At 46.3% G+C, this 18,291-nt stretch overlaps 1 protein-coding gene across 1 annotated transcript in view; it reads right to left on the reverse strand.

Moving 5' to 3' along the window:
• Nucleotides 1-10,033, reverse strand: part of LOC143274608 (lactase/phlorizin hydrolase-like) — a 53,050-nt gene extending 43,017 nt beyond the window's left edge. Inside the window, exons 1-6 of the mRNA XM_076578475.1 lie at nucleotides 9,868-10,033; nucleotides 7,375-7,505; nucleotides 5,919-6,176; nucleotides 4,828-5,011; nucleotides 3,355-3,594; nucleotides 1,120-1,249 (exon numbers count right to left, since the gene is read on the reverse strand). Coding sequence (XP_076434590.1) covers nucleotides 1,120-1,249; nucleotides 3,355-3,594; nucleotides 4,828-5,011; nucleotides 5,919-6,176; nucleotides 7,375-7,505; nucleotides 9,868-10,033 — 1,109 coding nt within the window. The remainder of the gene's footprint in view (nucleotides 1-1,119; nucleotides 1,250-3,354; nucleotides 3,595-4,827; nucleotides 5,012-5,918; nucleotides 6,177-7,374; nucleotides 7,506-9,867) is intronic.
• Nucleotides 10,034-18,291: the final 8,258 nt, after the last annotated feature.

Here is an 18,291-nt window from a genome sequence, read left to right on the forward strand (position 1 = left end):
AGGGAGGATTTGTGTGTTGGGGTCGGGGGTAGGAAGTGGGAGGTCTGTATGTGTGTGAGTGTGTGCGTGCGTGCGTGCGTGCGTGTGTGTAGTGTGTGTGTGCGTGCGTGTGTGTATGTGTGTGTGATGGTGGTAATGGTGGCAGTAGCAGAAGCAGAAGCAGTAGTTGTAGTTGTGGCTGTGCTATCATTAAGGTGATTATGTGGTATCAATACTATTTGTATTTTGTATTTGTATTTCTTATCACAACAGATTTCTCTGTGTGAAATTCGGGCTGCTCTCCCCAGGGAGAGCGTGTCGCTATACTACAGCGCTACCCATTTTTTGTTTTTTTGTTTTTTTTCCTGCGTGCAGTTTTATTTGCTTTTCCTACCGAAGTGGATTTTTCTACAGAATTTTGCCAGGAACAACCCTTTCGTTGCCGTGGGTTCTTTTACGTGCGCTTAGTGCATGCTGCACACGGAACCTCGGTTTATCGTCTCATCCGAATGACTAGCGTCCAGACCACCACTCAAGGTCTAGTAGAGGGGGAGAAAATATTGGCGGCTGAGCTGTGATTCGAACCAGCGCGCTCAGATTCTCTCGCTTCCTAGGCGGACGCGTTACCTCTAGACCATCACTCCAGGCGAAATGTGTAGTAGTAGTAATAGTAGCAGCAGAAGTAGTACCTGTTTTTGTTGTTGCTGCTGCTGCTGCTGTCTTTTCATTTAAGGTCTATTCACATATGTGGTATTATATGAACACTAGCAGCAGTAGTAGCAGAAACATTTGCAGCAGCAGCAGCAGTAGTAGTAGTAGTAGTAGTAGTAGCAGCAGCATTTGACGTCTATTCATATATGCGATATCGGATGCGTGCGCATGTGTGTGTTGTGTGTGTGTGTGTGTGTGTGTGTGTGTGTGTGTGTGTGTGTGTGTGTGTGTGTTCAGAGAGAGAGAGAGAACAATTACAACTACAGCTGCTGCTGCTACTGCTACTACTGCTGCTGCTAATACTACTAATTCTGCTGCTGCTGCTGCTGCTATTACTAGTACTGAATCAGTTCTTAATTGCATGATATAGCTCAAGCAACTGAGTGTTGCTAGCTCCATTCAGGTTGAGCTTCGTTCTACAAAGCTCACTTTGGCCATGAGGGATCTTGCCAGGTGGTGATGTCGGGGTCTGTGTCGAAGCTCGGAGGATCCAGGGCTCGCTTCTCTGACTTGGTGTAGTGGCTGCTGTAGTAGTTCAGCCCCAGGAAGTCCGCAGAGCCTGTGGAGGAGAGATGTCACACACAGCCGTCAGGTTTGATTCGTCCTTCCGGGTTGGGTTCTTCTTCTTCTCCTTCGTTCGTGGGTTAAACCTCCCACGTTCACTCGTATGTACATGAGTGGGCTTGTACGTGTATGACTGTTTTTACCCCGCCATGTAGGCAGCCATACTCCGTTTTCGGGGGCGTGTATGCTGGGTATATCAACATCTTTCTGGAAAGAATCATGCAGGAGGCCCTTGAAGACCACCACACCTCCATCACCATTGGCGGCAGGCCAGTCTGCAATCTGCGATTCGCAGACGACATCGACCTCATGGGGGGCACTAACACCGAGCTCCAGGATCTAACAAACAGACTCACTACAAGAGCAAGTGCTTACGGCATGGAGGTCAGCACAGAGAAGTCAAAGGTCATGGTCAACAGCACAACTAACATCAGTGCCAACATAACCATGAATGGTGAGCCCTTGGAAGAAGTGACCAGCTTCAAGTACCTGGGAGCAACCCTGTCCAAAGACGGCACCTGCACAGCAGAAATCCGAAATAGGATTAATTCTGCAACGGCAGCGATGGCCAGACTGAACAGGGTATGGAAGAGTAACATCAGATTCCACACAAAATTCCTGCTCTACAAGTCACTGGTGGTCTCCATCCTCTTATATGGATGCGAGACATGGACACTGATGGCAGAAACAGAAAGAAGAATCCAAGCATTCGAAACCAAGTGCTTGAGGAGACTACTACACATCTCCTACAAGGAGCACAAGACCAATGACTATGTGCGGAACCTGGTCAGCAACCTTGTTGGGCCCCAAGAACCACTGCTGGCGACTGTCAAACGACGGAAGATGGCATGGTTTGGTCACGTCATACGACATAACACCCTCTCCAAAACCATCCTGCAAGGGACTGTAGAGGGAGGGCGCAGACGGGGGCGGCAGAAAAAAAGCTTGTCTGACAACGTCAAGGAATGGACCAAAATGACGATGCCAGATCTCCTCACGACAGCTGCCAACAGAACGGCGTGGCGAGCTATGACATCTTCCTCATGTCCCCCCAACGACCCCAGCGGTCGAGGGAATGAGTGAGTGAGTGAGTGAGTATGCTGGGTATGTTCTTGCTTCCATAACCCAGCGAATCCTGACATGGATTACAGGAGCTTTAACATGCGTATTTTATTTTCTGCTTGCGTATACACACGAAGGGGGTTCAGGCACTAGCAGGTCTACACATATGCTGACCTGGGAGATCGGAAAAATGTCCATCCTTTACCCACCACGTGCCGTTACCGAGATTCGAACCCAGGACCATCATATTGAAAGTCCAACGCTTTAACCACTCGGCTATTGCGCCCGTCCCGGTTGGGTTCGTTTTGTGGGAATGGGACTCTGCCATGATATGACACAAGAAGAGAAAATAAGACAAGACAAGACAAGACAAAATGCAACAAGACAAGGCAGAACACAAGACAAAGCCTGCAGTCGATGTCTTTGAAAGGTTTATATTGACCACCACCTCCTCTTCCATCCCTCGGAACCCAGCTATTCATTGGTAGGTTTTTTGTTGTTGTTTTGTTCTTTTAATTTTGTGTCATTGTCATTTCACTTTCATATAATAAAATTTTATTTAATTACTTCATTTTCATTATCATCATTCTTATCATTCTGCGTGTTTGCATTTTTTGTATACATTACGGTAGAGTTGTTTAGTTGTTACCTGTACTTTTTCATCCATTACTCCGTTATCAGGTTGTTCCACGCACGCACGAACGCACACGCACAAGCACACACACACATAAATACACACACACATACATACACTAACACACACACACACACACACACACACACACACACAACACACACAAACACTTCCCCCTACCCCCTACGCGCCCCCCCCCCCCCCCCCCCCACACACACACACACACACTCACCCCCTCCCACCCCCAACCACTCCACACACACACACACACTAACACTCCCCCCTTCCACCCAGCCCCGCCCCGCCCCCCCCCCCCCCCCCCCGCCACCCCTCCCCCCCCACACACACACAAACACTCACCCCCTTCCCCCCCCCCCCCCCTCACCCCCACACACACACTTCACCTCTAAGCTCATTCCTCTCCAGCGCAGTGAACTCAGGAAGGCGGGAACGTGTCATGTTGAAGGCGAAGCTTTTCTGAGCGATCTGAGTCTTCATGACGGCCGGGTAGTCGCCGTTGACGAAGATTGGGTGGGCGAACCACCCGAAGGTGAACTGGAGGTCGCGGTTCTGAGCAGCGAGGTCCTCTTGGGACTGGGAGGCTGGGATCGCCCAGCCCAAGTTGATGGTGATTCCCACCTGGCCTGTGGAGACAGTGGCTTTGCTGATTATCTGCTGGGTTAGCTCTCTCTGTACCAACTACAAATGAGACGACTGACTGCTTATTTCTCTGCTGGGTTAACTCTCTGCATACCTACGACAAGAGAAGCGACTGACTGTGCTTGTTTCTCTGCTGGGTTAACTCTCTCCATACCTACGACAAGAGAAGCGACTGACAGTGCTTATTTCTCTGCTGGGTTAACTCTCTCTCTCTGTACCAACGACAAAAGAAGCGACTGACTGTGCTTGCTTCTCTGCTGGGTTAACTCCTTCCGTACCTATGACAAACGAGGCGACTGTGCTTATTTCTATGCTGGGTTAACTCTCTCCATACCTACAAACAAAAGTGGCAACTGACAGTGCTTATTTCTCTGCTGGGTTAACTCTCTCTCTCTGTACCAACGACAAAAGAAGCGACTGACTGTGCTTGCTTCTCTGCTGGGTTAACTCCTTCCGTACCTATGACAAAGGAGGCGACTGTGCGTATTTCTCTGCTGGGTTAACTCTCTCTCTTCCTGCAACAAAAGAGACAACTGACTGTGCTTGCTTCTCTGCTGGGTTAACTCCTTCCGTACCTATGACAAAGGAGGCGACTGTGCGTATTTCTCTGCTGGGTTAACTCTCTCTCTTCCTACAACAAAAGAGACGACTGGCTGTGCTTATTTCTCTGCTGGGTTAACTCTCTCTGTACCTACAACAAAAGAGGCGACTGACTGTGCTTATTTCTCTGCTGGGTTAACTCTCTCTGTACCTACAACAAAAGAGGCGACTGACTGTGCTTATTTCTATGCTGGGTTAACTCTCTCCACACGTACGCACAAGAGAAGCGACGAGGACAGCGTTTAACTGCTTCTGACATCATTGACATGAACAACGTTCTCACACTGAATAGGTAGATGAATGCTACATTTCAGCTACATTTCATTACAGTTATCAGCAGCAGCAGCAGCAGCAGCAACAGCAGCAGCAGTAGTAGTAGTAGTAGTAGTATCATCATTATCATCATTAGTATTATTATTATCATTATTATCATTATTATTACTAGTAGCAGTAGTAGTAATAGTAGTATAATTAAGCTCTTCAGGGCTTGGGCCTTGGTTCAGTGAGGGTTGCATTGTTCGAGGGGGTGAGTCCTGGATGTCTGTCTGGATGGGAAGGATCCGGCGGGAATTCCAAGGAGGGTAAGGAGTGGGGGGTGGGGCTGGACAGTGACTCACCTTTCTGGGAACTCTTGTAGCTGCTGACGTAGCGGCGGTACACCTTGGCGTGTGCGCGGAGGACGTTGTGCGCGGCAGTGTAGGTGTAGGTACCCGGACCATGTCTTCCGGGGGCCATCTCTCCCGTGCCGTACCCATTCCAGGTGAAGACCTTGGGCTCGTTGAACGTGATCCACAGTTTTACCTGTCATCAAAGACCGTATCCCTTCAGATCTACCTGTCTTTCTTCACCTGTCAGCAATGACCGTATCCCTTCAGATCTACCTGTCTTTCTTCACCTGTCAGCAATGACCGTATCCCTTCAGATCTACCTGTCTTTCTTCACCTGTCAGCAATGACCGTATCCCTTCAAATCTACCTGTCTTTCTTCACCTGTCAGCAATGACCATAATCCTTCAAATCTACCTGTCTTTCTTCACTTGTCATCAAAGACCGTATCCCTTCATTTCTACCTGTCTTTTCTATTCTGCCAATGACACAGCCCCTGGTGACATGAACAGAACATGGGACGCAACTCGTTTTAATCTATATTTGGAGACAATAAAGTATTTTGTAGTCAGTACTCTGTGTTTGCTGGTCAGTTTGCCAAGTAAGCGCAAACAGACATAATCATGGTCCCTGTCTTCTTTGTTCTGACAATCACTCAGCGCGTACTGACATGTACAGAACACGCTCGTCAGTTTAGAGCTCAAGAAGCCAGTAGTTGTCTTTCTATACACGGTGTTTGCAGTCAGTAGCGCCATGGGTGGTGAGGGGCTCAGGTCCTCTGATGTCCTGTTTTGGGTTTGTCTCTTCAGTTTTTCCTCTCTCTCTTTTTTTCCCCCATTCGCGAGAGGTGAGTATGTGAGTGAGAGAGAGAGCGAGAGACAGAGAGAGCGAGAGACTGAGAGAGTGAGTATGTGTTTGTGTGCGCGTGTGTGTGTGTGTGTGTGCGTGTGCGTGTGCATGCTTGCATGAACATGAGACAGACAGAAACAGAAAAAAAACCCACTCACCTTGTCCCCGAATTCCCTGAAAAAGAAAACACACACACACACACACACACACACACACACACACACACACACACACACACACACACACACACACACCTTTTCCCCGAACTCCCTGAAGCACAGGTCAGCATAGTCCAGGAACCAGTCGGCCACCTGAGGGTTGAGCCATCCTCCCAGCTCCTCCAGGGCGTCGGGCAGGTCCCAGTGGTACAGCGTCACCATGGGCTGGATTCCGCTCTCCTCAAGCTCCCTCAGCAGCCGCCGGTAGTACTCGAACCCCGCCTGGTTCACCCTGCTCTTGGTCCCCTCTGGCAGCAGTCGGGACCAGGACAGGGAGAAGCGGTAGTGGGTCACCTGGCGAAGAAGAGGGTTTGGTGGGCAGGGCTGAGGCAGTGGTTTTATGCATTCACTCATTTATCTATCTATCTATTTATTTATTTATTCACAGACTTTGAGACTATTTTGTTTATATTGATGACGATGAAGGAGCAGGAGGATGACTATGATGATGACGATGTTGCTATAGAGGTCCATTTTGGTTTTGAACTGTGTGACAAGGCTGTACTCTACGCTTCCTGTCATAATGATATCCCGGCGTTAACCAGGCCCGAGAGATACAGACACTTGCAGTGTTGGTCAGGTAATTAGAGCAACACACCCAAAGACGCATCCTTGAAGTGGATGACACTCGACTGTGTGGTCCCAGTCTCCCCATTTAAGCCCACAGCACACTCAACTCTGGGTAGGAGCCGGCCACGGGCCGAAAAACCCACCTCCGCTGGGATTCGAACCCGCGTCCTCCCAGCCGTCAGTCCGCGACGCTAACCACTTCGCCACTGTGGCTGGTATTTATTCATAAGTTATCTATTTATCTATTTATTTATTTCGTTGCTCGTTTATCTAATTTATTTCGAATCGATTCAAATTATGGTACTTAGAGCCTCGCCGACCAACTACAATGATCTCAAGACTGTCGTCACGTTAACATCTACTTCAAGTCGGGGGGGGGGGGGGGGGGGGTGAGTGCAATGAAATGTAATCACTGCTTCAGTCTTTTCATTCAAAATGTTTAAAGATCTTCCAGAATTTAAAACATTCTAATCTGATTTAAAATATATAATTCAGTTATCTAGCTATATAACTAGTTAGTTGGTTGGTTGGTTGGTTGGTGAGTGAGTTGGCAGGCTGGTTAGTTAGTCACTTAATGAATTGATTAATTAGTAGTTATCTATTTCTCCTTTTTTGTCGTATCTATTTGTGTATTTATTCATTTGATGGGTGGGCAGGAGTGGGGTTGTTGATAATTTACTTGTTTGTATTGTAGTCTCAATGGAATCAGTGGTGTGTGCGTGTGTGTGTGTGTGTGTGTGTGTGTGTGTGTATTTGTGCGTGCGTGCGTGTGTGTGTGTCTATGTGTGTGTGTGTGCGTGCGTGCATACGTGCGTGCGTGTGTCATGTATTGTTAAATAGCAACGTACGTAACGACCGAACTTCTATCAAATGTTATGTCAAACCACTTTCTCACTGACAGACGTTCCACGACCAGACTAACCCCCAAGCTTTTCAGAAGTCGAACGTCTTCCTTGTAGTCATGGTAACTGTCACAAGCCACGTCCCCTGTGTCTCCATTGTCTGTCTTTCCTGGTGTGTGAGAGAACACGTCCCAAATGCTTCGCCCCTTGCCTGTGAAACGGCATGAAATGTTACAACGACAAATACCACACGACATGTCGAATGCACAACAAAGTGTTACAATGACAAATTATGCAACACAAAATGTTTCAGTGATATTGACTCACAGGCAATATAAGAACTAGTAAAAACTTATCTATTCATTTATTAAATTGCATGCATGCATGTAGATAGGTAGATAGGTATGTGTGTGTGTATCTTTATTCATTTATTTATTATTTTCATGTCTTTTCATTTATTTATCCATTACTTGTTTGTTTGTATTGTTTGTTTGTTTAATTAATAATCATTCTTTTTCCGAGCTCTCTTTTTTATTTTCTTTCTTTTTATACAGACTAGTCGACGAGTGTTTCGCAGCTTTATCTCCAGTGCTGAGTTTGCTCAACCTTGTGAAGTCAGTGTACACTACAACCATGTAAGTATGACAAGGTTCTATGCAAAGCAAGTTCAGCGCTTCATAGGAGGCCTGCAATCGCCGAGACATACAGTGGTGTGTGTCACTAACAATGTCTTTGAACACACACACACACACACACACACACACACACACACACACACACACACACACACACACACACACACGAGTACGCGCGTCTCTTCACAATTACTGACATTCATCAGTGCATATCAGGTCCATATAATGAACTTACTGAATAACCAAAAAATTGTGTTTTTTTTTAAATAAATGGAAAAGGACTTGTGAGCAAAGTGCGATAGGCTTACCCAGCGTCGGCACTCATGGAGTTCATGTTTGACACATCTTTCGTTTGATTAATTGTTTTATCACAATCTTCTGTGTGAATCATGGCTGGAGGCATTGGGCACCCACAGCCACAGCTAGCTGAAATCACCGACACATTCTGAGCGTGGGGCTTCAGTAAATAGAACGATGCCTCAGGAAGTGAGAGATATCCCGGCAACCGAGCCATGTTTGTCCAGCACAGCATCACTTGGTTTGGGTTTCTACGGGTATGATGAAAGGATTGATGGATATACCCGAGAGCTGGATCAAAGGGCCAACACCCATGTTATACGTGCTGACCTGAGTGGTTCTGACCCATTTTCCTGTATACCTGTCTGATGCTTGTTGTGGTGTGGTGATGTCTGTGCGACTGGTTTCTTGCTGACCAAGTTATGGGCACCTGTTGGTGTTGCTGTTGTTGTTGTTGTTGTTGTGTGTGTGTCTGTGTCTGTGTGTCTGTGTGCGCGAGCGTGCGTGCGCGTGTGAGTGTATGTCGATATGCATGAAATTGCGTTTGCATAGTACCCTGTTTGTATTTCGTTTTATTTTTGAAAATATATTATTTTGACAGGCATAAACGTATACATCGCAACATATAAAGTGAATATTATGATAATTCTTTCCTTTTTTTTTTAAATGTGCAATGTCGTGTCTTAAAATAGATTTCAGTGCTGCTTCTTTCTGTTTTTGTTTTTTGTCAAATATTTTTCTGCATCTCTCCTTTTTTTCTTCTTTTTTTCTCAAGGCCTGACTAAGCGCGTTGGGTTACGCCGCTGCTGGTTAAGCATCTGCCGCTTAGCAGATGTGGTGTAGCGTATATGGATTTGTCTGAACGCAGTGACGCCTCCTTGAGCTACTGATACTGATAATCTGCAGTAAATATTAACATATTTTAATCATAACGTTTAAAGGGAATGTGCTCAAAGTATGTGCAGTCCTTTCGGGGTGTACATTCTAGTTACGACATATGCCTTTTGCTTGCTGTCAGTACATATTTTAGTGTTAAACACTAACTACTTGTGTGCGTGTAGGCTGTTGCAGCCGGCATGAGTAATGTTTTTGGAAGAATGAAATAACTTGATTTTATGTGATCTGAACTTCTTTTTATCACACATTTTCTCTCTCTCTCCCTCTCTCTAACTTATGCTAACATGGGAGAGAGAGAGGGGGGGTGCGGGGGAACGGGGGGGGGGAGGGAGGACGAGGAGACAATACAAAGTATGACAATATGAATATATAAATCTTTCATTTTCGATGAATATATTCAAATAACTGGTGTTTGTTTGTGCTTTGTTGTTGTTGTTGTTGTTTTGTTTTTGTTTTTTGGTTGTTTTTTGGTTGTTGTTTTTTTGTTTTGTTTTGTTTTTGTTTGTTTTGATTTTTGTTGTTGTTTTTTGTATGTTTTTTGCGCACAGTCATCGCCATGATTCGAGTGTTTTCAACACAACAATTAATGGTAAAGGTATCAGTATGGTGGGAGAAAGAGACAGACTAGCAGACTGACAGGAAGGCAGAGAGAAAGACAGACACAGAGACAAAGAGATAAGAGGGTGAAAATGGATGCGAATCGATCGACCAGTTTCAAAACTAACAAAAGACATCACTTCTCACCATCTTCTCTCCAAGCCCCTTCCACTTGGTACGCGGCTGTTGCCACCGCCCATGCAAAGTTGTCTGGAAACTTGCCAAAGTAAAAGTCGTCTGTGTCTGCGGCTTCTCCTTCACCTTGACCTATGACCCCAGCAAGGGCCACAACCCACAGGGCAATCGCCCTCATCGTAGTTCGCTGCTCCTGGAAAGAGTCTTGTCGATTATCGCCAATTACACAGCTTAATAGTTATAACACACATTGGCATTTCAATGCAAGGTGATTACAAATTTTGACATGTATCTTGGAGCAATAATAGGCTTAACAAACATGGGATCAACGTATGAAATTTTGTCCAGGACTGCAAAAACATCAACAGCGCTGACCGGAAATTACTGAAGAAGATTTGAAAGAACATCACACCTGATTCAAAGATCAGACTGATGCGCTCCATGGTCATCTCAACATTCCTGTATACACGGGAGTCATGGACTTCGACAAATGACGTGGAGAATCGGATACACGCCACAGAGAATAGAACAGAATAGAACAGAACATGTCCTTATTACAAAGTGTACCGGGGTCACGTGGCAAGGAATACTGAGAGATGAGAGGCTTCCGAAAACTCCCCGGTATCTTGTGCTCACTGAGACAGAGATCACATCACCAATGAAGAAGTCACTGAGAAGTAGTCATTCAAATCATCGGAACATACTGGACATTTAACTGCAGTGTGAAGAGACACAAAATGACGGAAGTGGTGTGGGCACCATCGGAACATACTGGAGACGCACAGGCCTGAGACAGGGCGACGCCCTGAGAAAGACGAGGTACAGAAGGAGATGAAGAGAAGTGATTACCAGGTCAGTCATCAGTGGTGCCAATGTCAAAGTGAGAGCTGTATGATCAATGGTTTCTCCATTGCAATGGGAAGCCATTTACAGCTTAGTCTTTTTTGAAGAACTATGACTCTCAAATTAGGAGGCAAGATTGCACTACTGAGCTCCTAGTGCTGCAGCGTTGGGGGCTTGTTGGCCTTTGGGAACCATCCCAACACCGACTGTCCTAAAACCCTCTTGGCCGAGAGACGGAGTGGGGATGTAACCTGGGCAAGACATTCTTCGCTATAATCAAATCAGTTCCAGCCCAGCCCGGATAATTGGGACAACTGCTGTTCTAATGGTCATAGTCGGACACGACTGAGTATCATACATCAATGGTGCGCCCACGGCTGCCGGGAGACTACAAGACAGACGAAGATACTGAGTTGATAACATGCAATCCACAGCTAACACATTCACAATGATTATGAATGAACACTGGGAAGTTTTGTTTAACACCTTTTCCACAACAGTGATCTACAGCAAAATAACAATCAAACGAACAGTAACATTAGTATATATAGGAGCTGGGTAAGATGATCAGTATCTGTTTTCGTACGTAGGGGGGCCTAATTCACACAATAATCACTCCGGAAATGTCCACTTCTTTTCACAAACTCGCGAACTGAACGCGATTTTCCGCTCCAAGCATTTCGATCATGGGGATTAAGGTCAATTAAAATCATGTAATGCATTCGCCGTCTCACGCTTGATATATAGCGGTATATTATCATAGTGCATGCGAAGAAAAAGAAGAAGTAGAGGGGGTCTTGAATAAGGCCTCAAGCACCACATGTTCAAGTTCAAGAAGAAGAAGAAATAAAATATTTTTAAACCAAGAAGAAGAACAACAACAACAAAAAACAAACAAAAAAAAAAGAGTAGCAATACTCACAAGCGGTATGTATAACAAACGCACTTAGGTTTTGAACCGTCGGCCTTTGTGAACCGCCCGTTCTGTCCCCGGCATCCGCTGAGCAAGAGAGGTCTGAGGAAGAGCTGGATAGGGTCACAGCCAGTACCCAGCCACACAAGACAAGATACGGGTACGGGTATCACCAGATATTGGTACAAGTATCATCCCTTATAACCTCGACACCATTTCAACATCTTGTTCCCGACGGCAAGCATATTTTCGTAGGGAAGATGAAAAGTATGCTCTTTCTATGGTAGTAACCGTAGGATTTTTAAAGATTACTGCTGATTCACTGTTTGAAAACTTCTGTAGAAACGACACCCACACGTACGTTCATGTACTTGTGGGGGACAGACTCTGTGGAAAAAGGCACGAGTGCACGAACGCACAGACAGACAGACAGACAGAGAGACAGAGAGGGAGACAGAGAGGGAGAGACTCAAGGGATTATAGTAAGGGCCTTGATTGTGTGTGTGTGTGTGTGTGTGTGTGTGTGTGTGTGTGAGTGTGAAAGAGAGAGAGACTTAAGGGCTTATAAAAAGGTCCTAAAGTCTATGTGCGTGAGAGAGAAAGAGAGAGAGAGAGAGAGAGAGAGAGAGAGAGAGAGAGACTTAAGGGCTTATAAAAAGGTCCTTAAGTCTCTGTGTGTGTGCCCCTAGGAGACGGAGCTCCGAAGAAAAAACCTGCACCTGTATCTGCACCTGTGGGACTGTGAGCGTCGGTAGGCGAGAGAGTGGGGAAGGGACTGCACAACTCCTCACTAAAAAAAAAAAAAAGTCACCTGTGCTGGTCAAGCAACCAAGCTGATGTCGGAACGACGAGCTAGCCCTTCAGCACCCAGCTTTCCCAAGCTCTGCGGCGATGGAGAAGTGGTAACGGGGACAGGCAGAGGATGCTGCTGGCAGTTCCTAGTCACGACTCCGCACGCAGGCGACTGTGGGGTGATGGTCATCCGCCGTAGACTGGGGCAGATGCGGCGCCCGTATCCTGCCACAGTGTCAGAGCAGCCCTTTTTAGGACAGCACTGCTCTCCCCACATGGGGAAGGGGAGATAAAAGGATCCCCAAACAAAGCCTGCCTCACCTAGTACCTAGTAGGAAACCGCACCTACTTGGACATCCAACAGTAGCGGTCGAAAACAACAGAACAAAAGAACCAGGAGTCATGCACTGACTCTGGGTGCCTGGAATGTTCGCACCCTCTTCGACAGAGACGACAAACCAGAAAGATGCACAGCGCTCATTGCTAGAATGCTTGATCGCTACCAGGTGGACATAACAACCCTGAGCGAAACCAGGTTTGCCGGTGAAACCCAGCTGGAGGAAGTTGGAGGGGGCTACACCTTCTACTGCACTGGGAAGCCAGATAGCACACCAAGAACCTCAGGCGTGGGATTTGCCATACGAACCAAACTTGCACGACAGCTTAACAGCCTTCCACGTGGGATAAATGACAGGCTGATGACCCTGCGTCTGAAGCTGTCCAAGGATCACTTCGCCACAGTCATCAGCTGCTATGCCTCGACGATGACCAACCCTGATGACATCAAAGAAGCTTTCTACGAGGAGCTCAGCCACGCCATTTCAGCGGTAGAAAAAAAGTGACAGGCTGATCATCCTTGGGGATTTCAATGCCCGCGTCGGCGTGGACTTCTCCTCGTGGCCAAAAGTCCTAGGACAGCACAGCACTTGCAAGTGCAACTCCAACAGACTGCTTTTGCTCTCGCTCTGTGCGCAGCATGGACTGACCATAACCAACACCCTCTTCCAACAAGCGGACAAGTACAAGAACACATGGATGCACCCCCGCTCCAAACAATGGCACATGCTGGACTATGTGATTGTCCGGCAGAGGGCCAGAGGTGATGTTTCCATTACACGCTGCTTGAGAGGAGCAGTCTGTTGGTTGGACCATCACCTGGTACGCACCAAGATGAACATCAGACTTGCACGCAAGCTCCAACCAGCCAGGCAGAAACCCCCTAGGAAGCTGAACATCCACCGCCTCCCCATCACCAAGGACGTGCTGCAGCAGCAAATCCAAGTAGCTCTCCAAGAAATTCCTGCAGCAACTGATGTAGAAGAGGTATGGAGCACCTTCAGAGATGCTGTGTACACAGCAGCAGCTGACACACTCGGCTTTGTACAGAGGAGCCACAAAGACTGGTTTGACGAGAACGACTCTGGAATCTCCAAGCTCCTGAACACACTGCATATACGGCATCAGGATCACATTTCCGATAAAGACTGCCAGAGGAAGGAGAACCAGTTCTTGCAAACCAAGCAACTCGTACAGAAGAGGATGCGTGAGATGAAAAACACCTGGTGGGATAAAAACCCCAAAGAGCTTCAGTCCGCTGCTGATGCTCACGACATGAAGACCTTCCATGATGGTCTCCGAATTGTGTATGGGCCGAGAGTCACAGGATCAACCCCTGTCCAAGCCTCGGACCAGACCACCCTCCTGACAGATAAGAAAGACATCCTTGCCCACTGGGCAGAGCACTTCAACACCCTCCTCAACAGGGACTCGTCCATATCTGACGAGGCAATTGCAGCCCTCCCACAGCTACCAGTCAATGACTCGCTAGCTGCCCCTCCCACCAAGGTTGAGACCCAGAAGGCCCTGAAGCTGACAACGTCAGGAAAAGCACCAGGAGCGGATGGAATCCAGGCTGACATCTACAAGTATGGAGGCGAGGTGCTGACAGACAAGCTGACCGCCCTGTTCCAGTCTATCTGGGAGAGAGGGGAGGCCCCCCAGGATTTCAAGGATGCTTCTATTGTCCACATTTACAAACGGAAGGGAGGCAAAACATCCTGCGATAACCACCGTGGAATCTCTCTCCTCTGCATCGCCGGCAAGATCTTCACCCGCATCATACTGAACAGACTGGTTGACCGTGTCTCCAACACAGTCATCCCTGAAGCACAGTGCGGCTTCCACTCAGGCAGGGGAACATGTGACATGGTGTTTGCCGTACGCCAGATGCAAGAGAAGTGCCGTGAGCAGAACAAGGAGCTCCACATGGTCTTTGTAGACCTGACTAAGGCCTTTGACACGGTGAACCGCCATGGTCTGTGGAAGATCCTCCTAAAGTTCGGCTGCCCAGAGAGCCTAATCCAGCTAATTGCGTCTTTCCATGATGGCATGCAGGCGAGAGTACAGGAAAATACTGACATGTCGGATCCGTTCCCTGTGGTAAATGGAGTGAAGCAGGGCTGCGTCTTGGCACCCACACTGTTCTCCATTCTCTTCTCTGCCATGCTGATTGACGCCTTCCAAGACCGGGGCAACTACATTCAGTTTCGCACAGATGGCAAACTTTTCAACTTGCGGCGACTCCATGCCAGGTCCAGGGTGTTTGAGGCACTGATGAGAGAGTTCCTCTTCGCCGATGACTGCGCGCGCTTGCTGCACACACCCATGAGGACATGCAGCTCATTATGGACAGGTTCTCAACTTCCTGCAGGCGCTTTGGACTCACCATTAGCCTCAGCAAGACCGAGTCCATGTACCAACCGGCTAGCTCACAGAACGCCAGTGCCCCCCCCCCCCCTCCCCCCCACCTGCAATCAAGATCAATGACACAGAGATCAAGTCAGTTGACAAGTTTTGCTACCTGGGCAGCACCCTATGCAGCAATGGAGCCCTTAATGCAGAAGTGATGCTGCGCATCGCCAAGGCCAGCTCAGCCTTTGGCAGACTCAACAACAGGCTGGGAACAACAAAGGCATCAGGTTCAGCACCAAGATGAAAACCTACAGAGCTGTTGTGCTGACCACCTTGTTGTACTGCTGTGAAACATGGAAGACGTATCGCCGTCACATTCAACAACTTGAGCAGTTTCACCAGAGATGCCTACGAAAGATCCTCGGCATAAAGTGGCAAGACAGGGTCTCCAACCTCCAGGTCCTAGAGAGGAGTGGCCTGCCCAGCATCGAAAGCCTGCTATCCAGTGCCAGCTACGCTGGACAGGACACGTTGTCCGCATGACAGACAGCAGGATCCCGAAGATGCTTTTGTATGGCCAGCTGAAGGAAGGCCACCTTGAACTTGGAAGAACCTGCAAGCGCTTCAAGGACACCTTGAAGACAAATCTCAAAGCCTGTGACATAGACATCGCTTCCTGGGAAACTGATGCCCTTGACTGCTGTCGCTGGAGGATGCTGTGCTCTAGTGGCATAAAGACGTCTGAAAACAAGAGAACGCTGGCCATTAAGGAGAAGCGTGAGCGAAGGAAGCAGGGCTCAACTTCTGGAGACGTTTTCCCTTGCAACACCTGTGGGAAGTGCTGCGCATCCAGAATCGGGGTCTTCTCCCATACGAGGACACACACCGACAGATAAGCCTGCCTGCCTACTCATCCGTCGGACCCACGTGAGACTCCATCATTTATTTATGTATGAAGTACTTTTTGTCTGTTTATTAATGTTTACCATTTACACCCCAATATTCCAGGAAATCGCTAAAATATGTATTTTGAATAACACACACACACACACACACGCGCGCGCGCGGAATGACGTAAAATTCAAGCCAACACGGACACGCACGCACTCTTAAAACATTTGCCAGTAAGGTGAGAATTTATTCATTGGCATGTGCACACAAGAACGCAAGTATCAACACAAGAATCAAGAGGAATCCTTCATTAATCCTTTGACCCCTGTTGGGGCACAGCGGATAGAAAGTAACATCGTTGGCATTAAACACCAGAATTAAACACACACACACACACACTCACACACACACACACACACACACACACACACACACACACACACACACACAGATTTGGTTTTATGTCTGACGTTGTTGTGGAAACGTGGACCTCAACTTTTCTTTTTTTTCTTCTTTTTTTCCCTTTATTCATTCATTTCATTAAAAAAAAAAATTTAATTTCAAAATGTCATCAATTTTTTTTTCTGTGAAGCCTGCAGCCGAGAACCAACCACACCCATAAGCAACAGTAAAATAAAATCTTTTTTATATTTCTTTTTTCTTCTTCTTCTTCTTCTTTTTTTTTTTTTTTTTTTTATGGAGCATTGGACTTTTACATCTGATGTTACTTTCACTCTTATCCGCACTTGGCGGGTCAGTTAAAGGAGAATTACCGATCTCCCATATATTTGTATATGTGTGCAGACCTGCAAGTACCAGAACACTTCTCTTGTGTATGCGCATACAGAACACCAAATACGTGTGTTAAAGATCCTGCAACCCGTATTACAGCATCTCATAAGTACCACAAAAGTAAGTCATAAGTATCGCATAAGTAACACGTAGGTACTGAACGCACAGCAGTCACGAGAACATTAAAATACACTATAAATTTATGATTTCTATTATTTGAGACAATAAAGTATTGTGAATTCTGTAGTGGTCGTGTAACAGAAAGACCACCCCTCATATATTTCTTGCATATTTTCCTTCTCTCTTACTTTGCTAACACACCAGCAAGGGGCATTAATGATGGTATGAAATAACATCCTTTCTTTCGGTACCAGACAAGGTGAAGGTCATGGTTTTTTGACTCACTTGTGTAAACAAAGTGAGTCTATGTTTTAACCCGGTGTTCGGTTGTCTGTGTGTGTGTGTGTCTGTGTGTCCGTGGTAAACTTTAACATTGACATTTTCTCTGCAAATACTTTGTCAGTTGACACCAAATTACGCATAAAAATAGCAAAAATTCAGTTCTTTCCAGTCATCTTGTTTAAAACAATATTGCACCTCTGGGATGGGCACCCAAAAAAAAATGAAGCCTATTTATATGCAAACTGCATTTACTGTTATATTTATATTTTTTGTATACTCTAAACTTGGCATTTTGATCTGATATTCTGACCCAACAACACGAGCAGTCATTATTATCATTTTTTGTTCAAACAGGAACTTCTTTTGCTAAGCATGGAAGTTTTATTTATTTTGCAAACGTTTTTGGTGCAGATAGTAACAAAGAGTAACAAAAAGGGAAATTACTCTGTAATTAATGCTATGGGACTTAAATCGAATCTGGTTAGGTCTTTTTTTTTCTTCTTTTTTTTTTTTTTTAACGCGAAGCTTTATAACACAGAACACATTTTAACGATTAGATTTTTTTTTTTTTAAGTGTATCACAAGTGAGTCTTGAAGGCCTTGCCTCTCTTGTTTGTTTTGTTATTGTTGTGTTGTTGTTTTTTTGTTGTTTTTTTTTTGTTTGTTTGTTTTTTTTTTGGGGGGGGGTTGTTTTTTTAGTGTGTGTGTGTGTGAAATAATGGCATTTTTCGGCAATTCATACTAAATGTTCCGTTTCTATATTATCCCACTGTCAGAGTATCATCAGTTCACCAGTTCTTTGATTAATTGGACCTGTATACAATACAAGAATATATTTTGGGACAAAGTGGGGAGGATGGGGTATGGAAGGATTATCATTCCTACCGAAGGACTGTGCATTTTAGAACCCTGGACAGTGGAATGAAGGAAGAGGCTAGGGGTTTGCGTGTGCATGTGTGTGTGCGCGAGAACATTCGTGGACATTGTTCTCAAGCGCCTGGGTGTATGCTTTGCTCGCCAGTGTACAAGCATTCTTGTACAATTACTTGTGTTCAGCTACATGGGCTGTGCTGCATTTGTTTTCAATGTAAAATGTTTAATATACATGTATA

This window comes from Babylonia areolata, chromosome 29, assembly GCF_041734735.1.
Source record: "Babylonia areolata isolate BAREFJ2019XMU chromosome 29, ASM4173473v1, whole genome shotgun sequence".
Classification (NCBI taxonomy): Eukaryota; Metazoa; Mollusca; class Gastropoda; order Neogastropoda; family Buccinidae; genus Babylonia; species Babylonia areolata.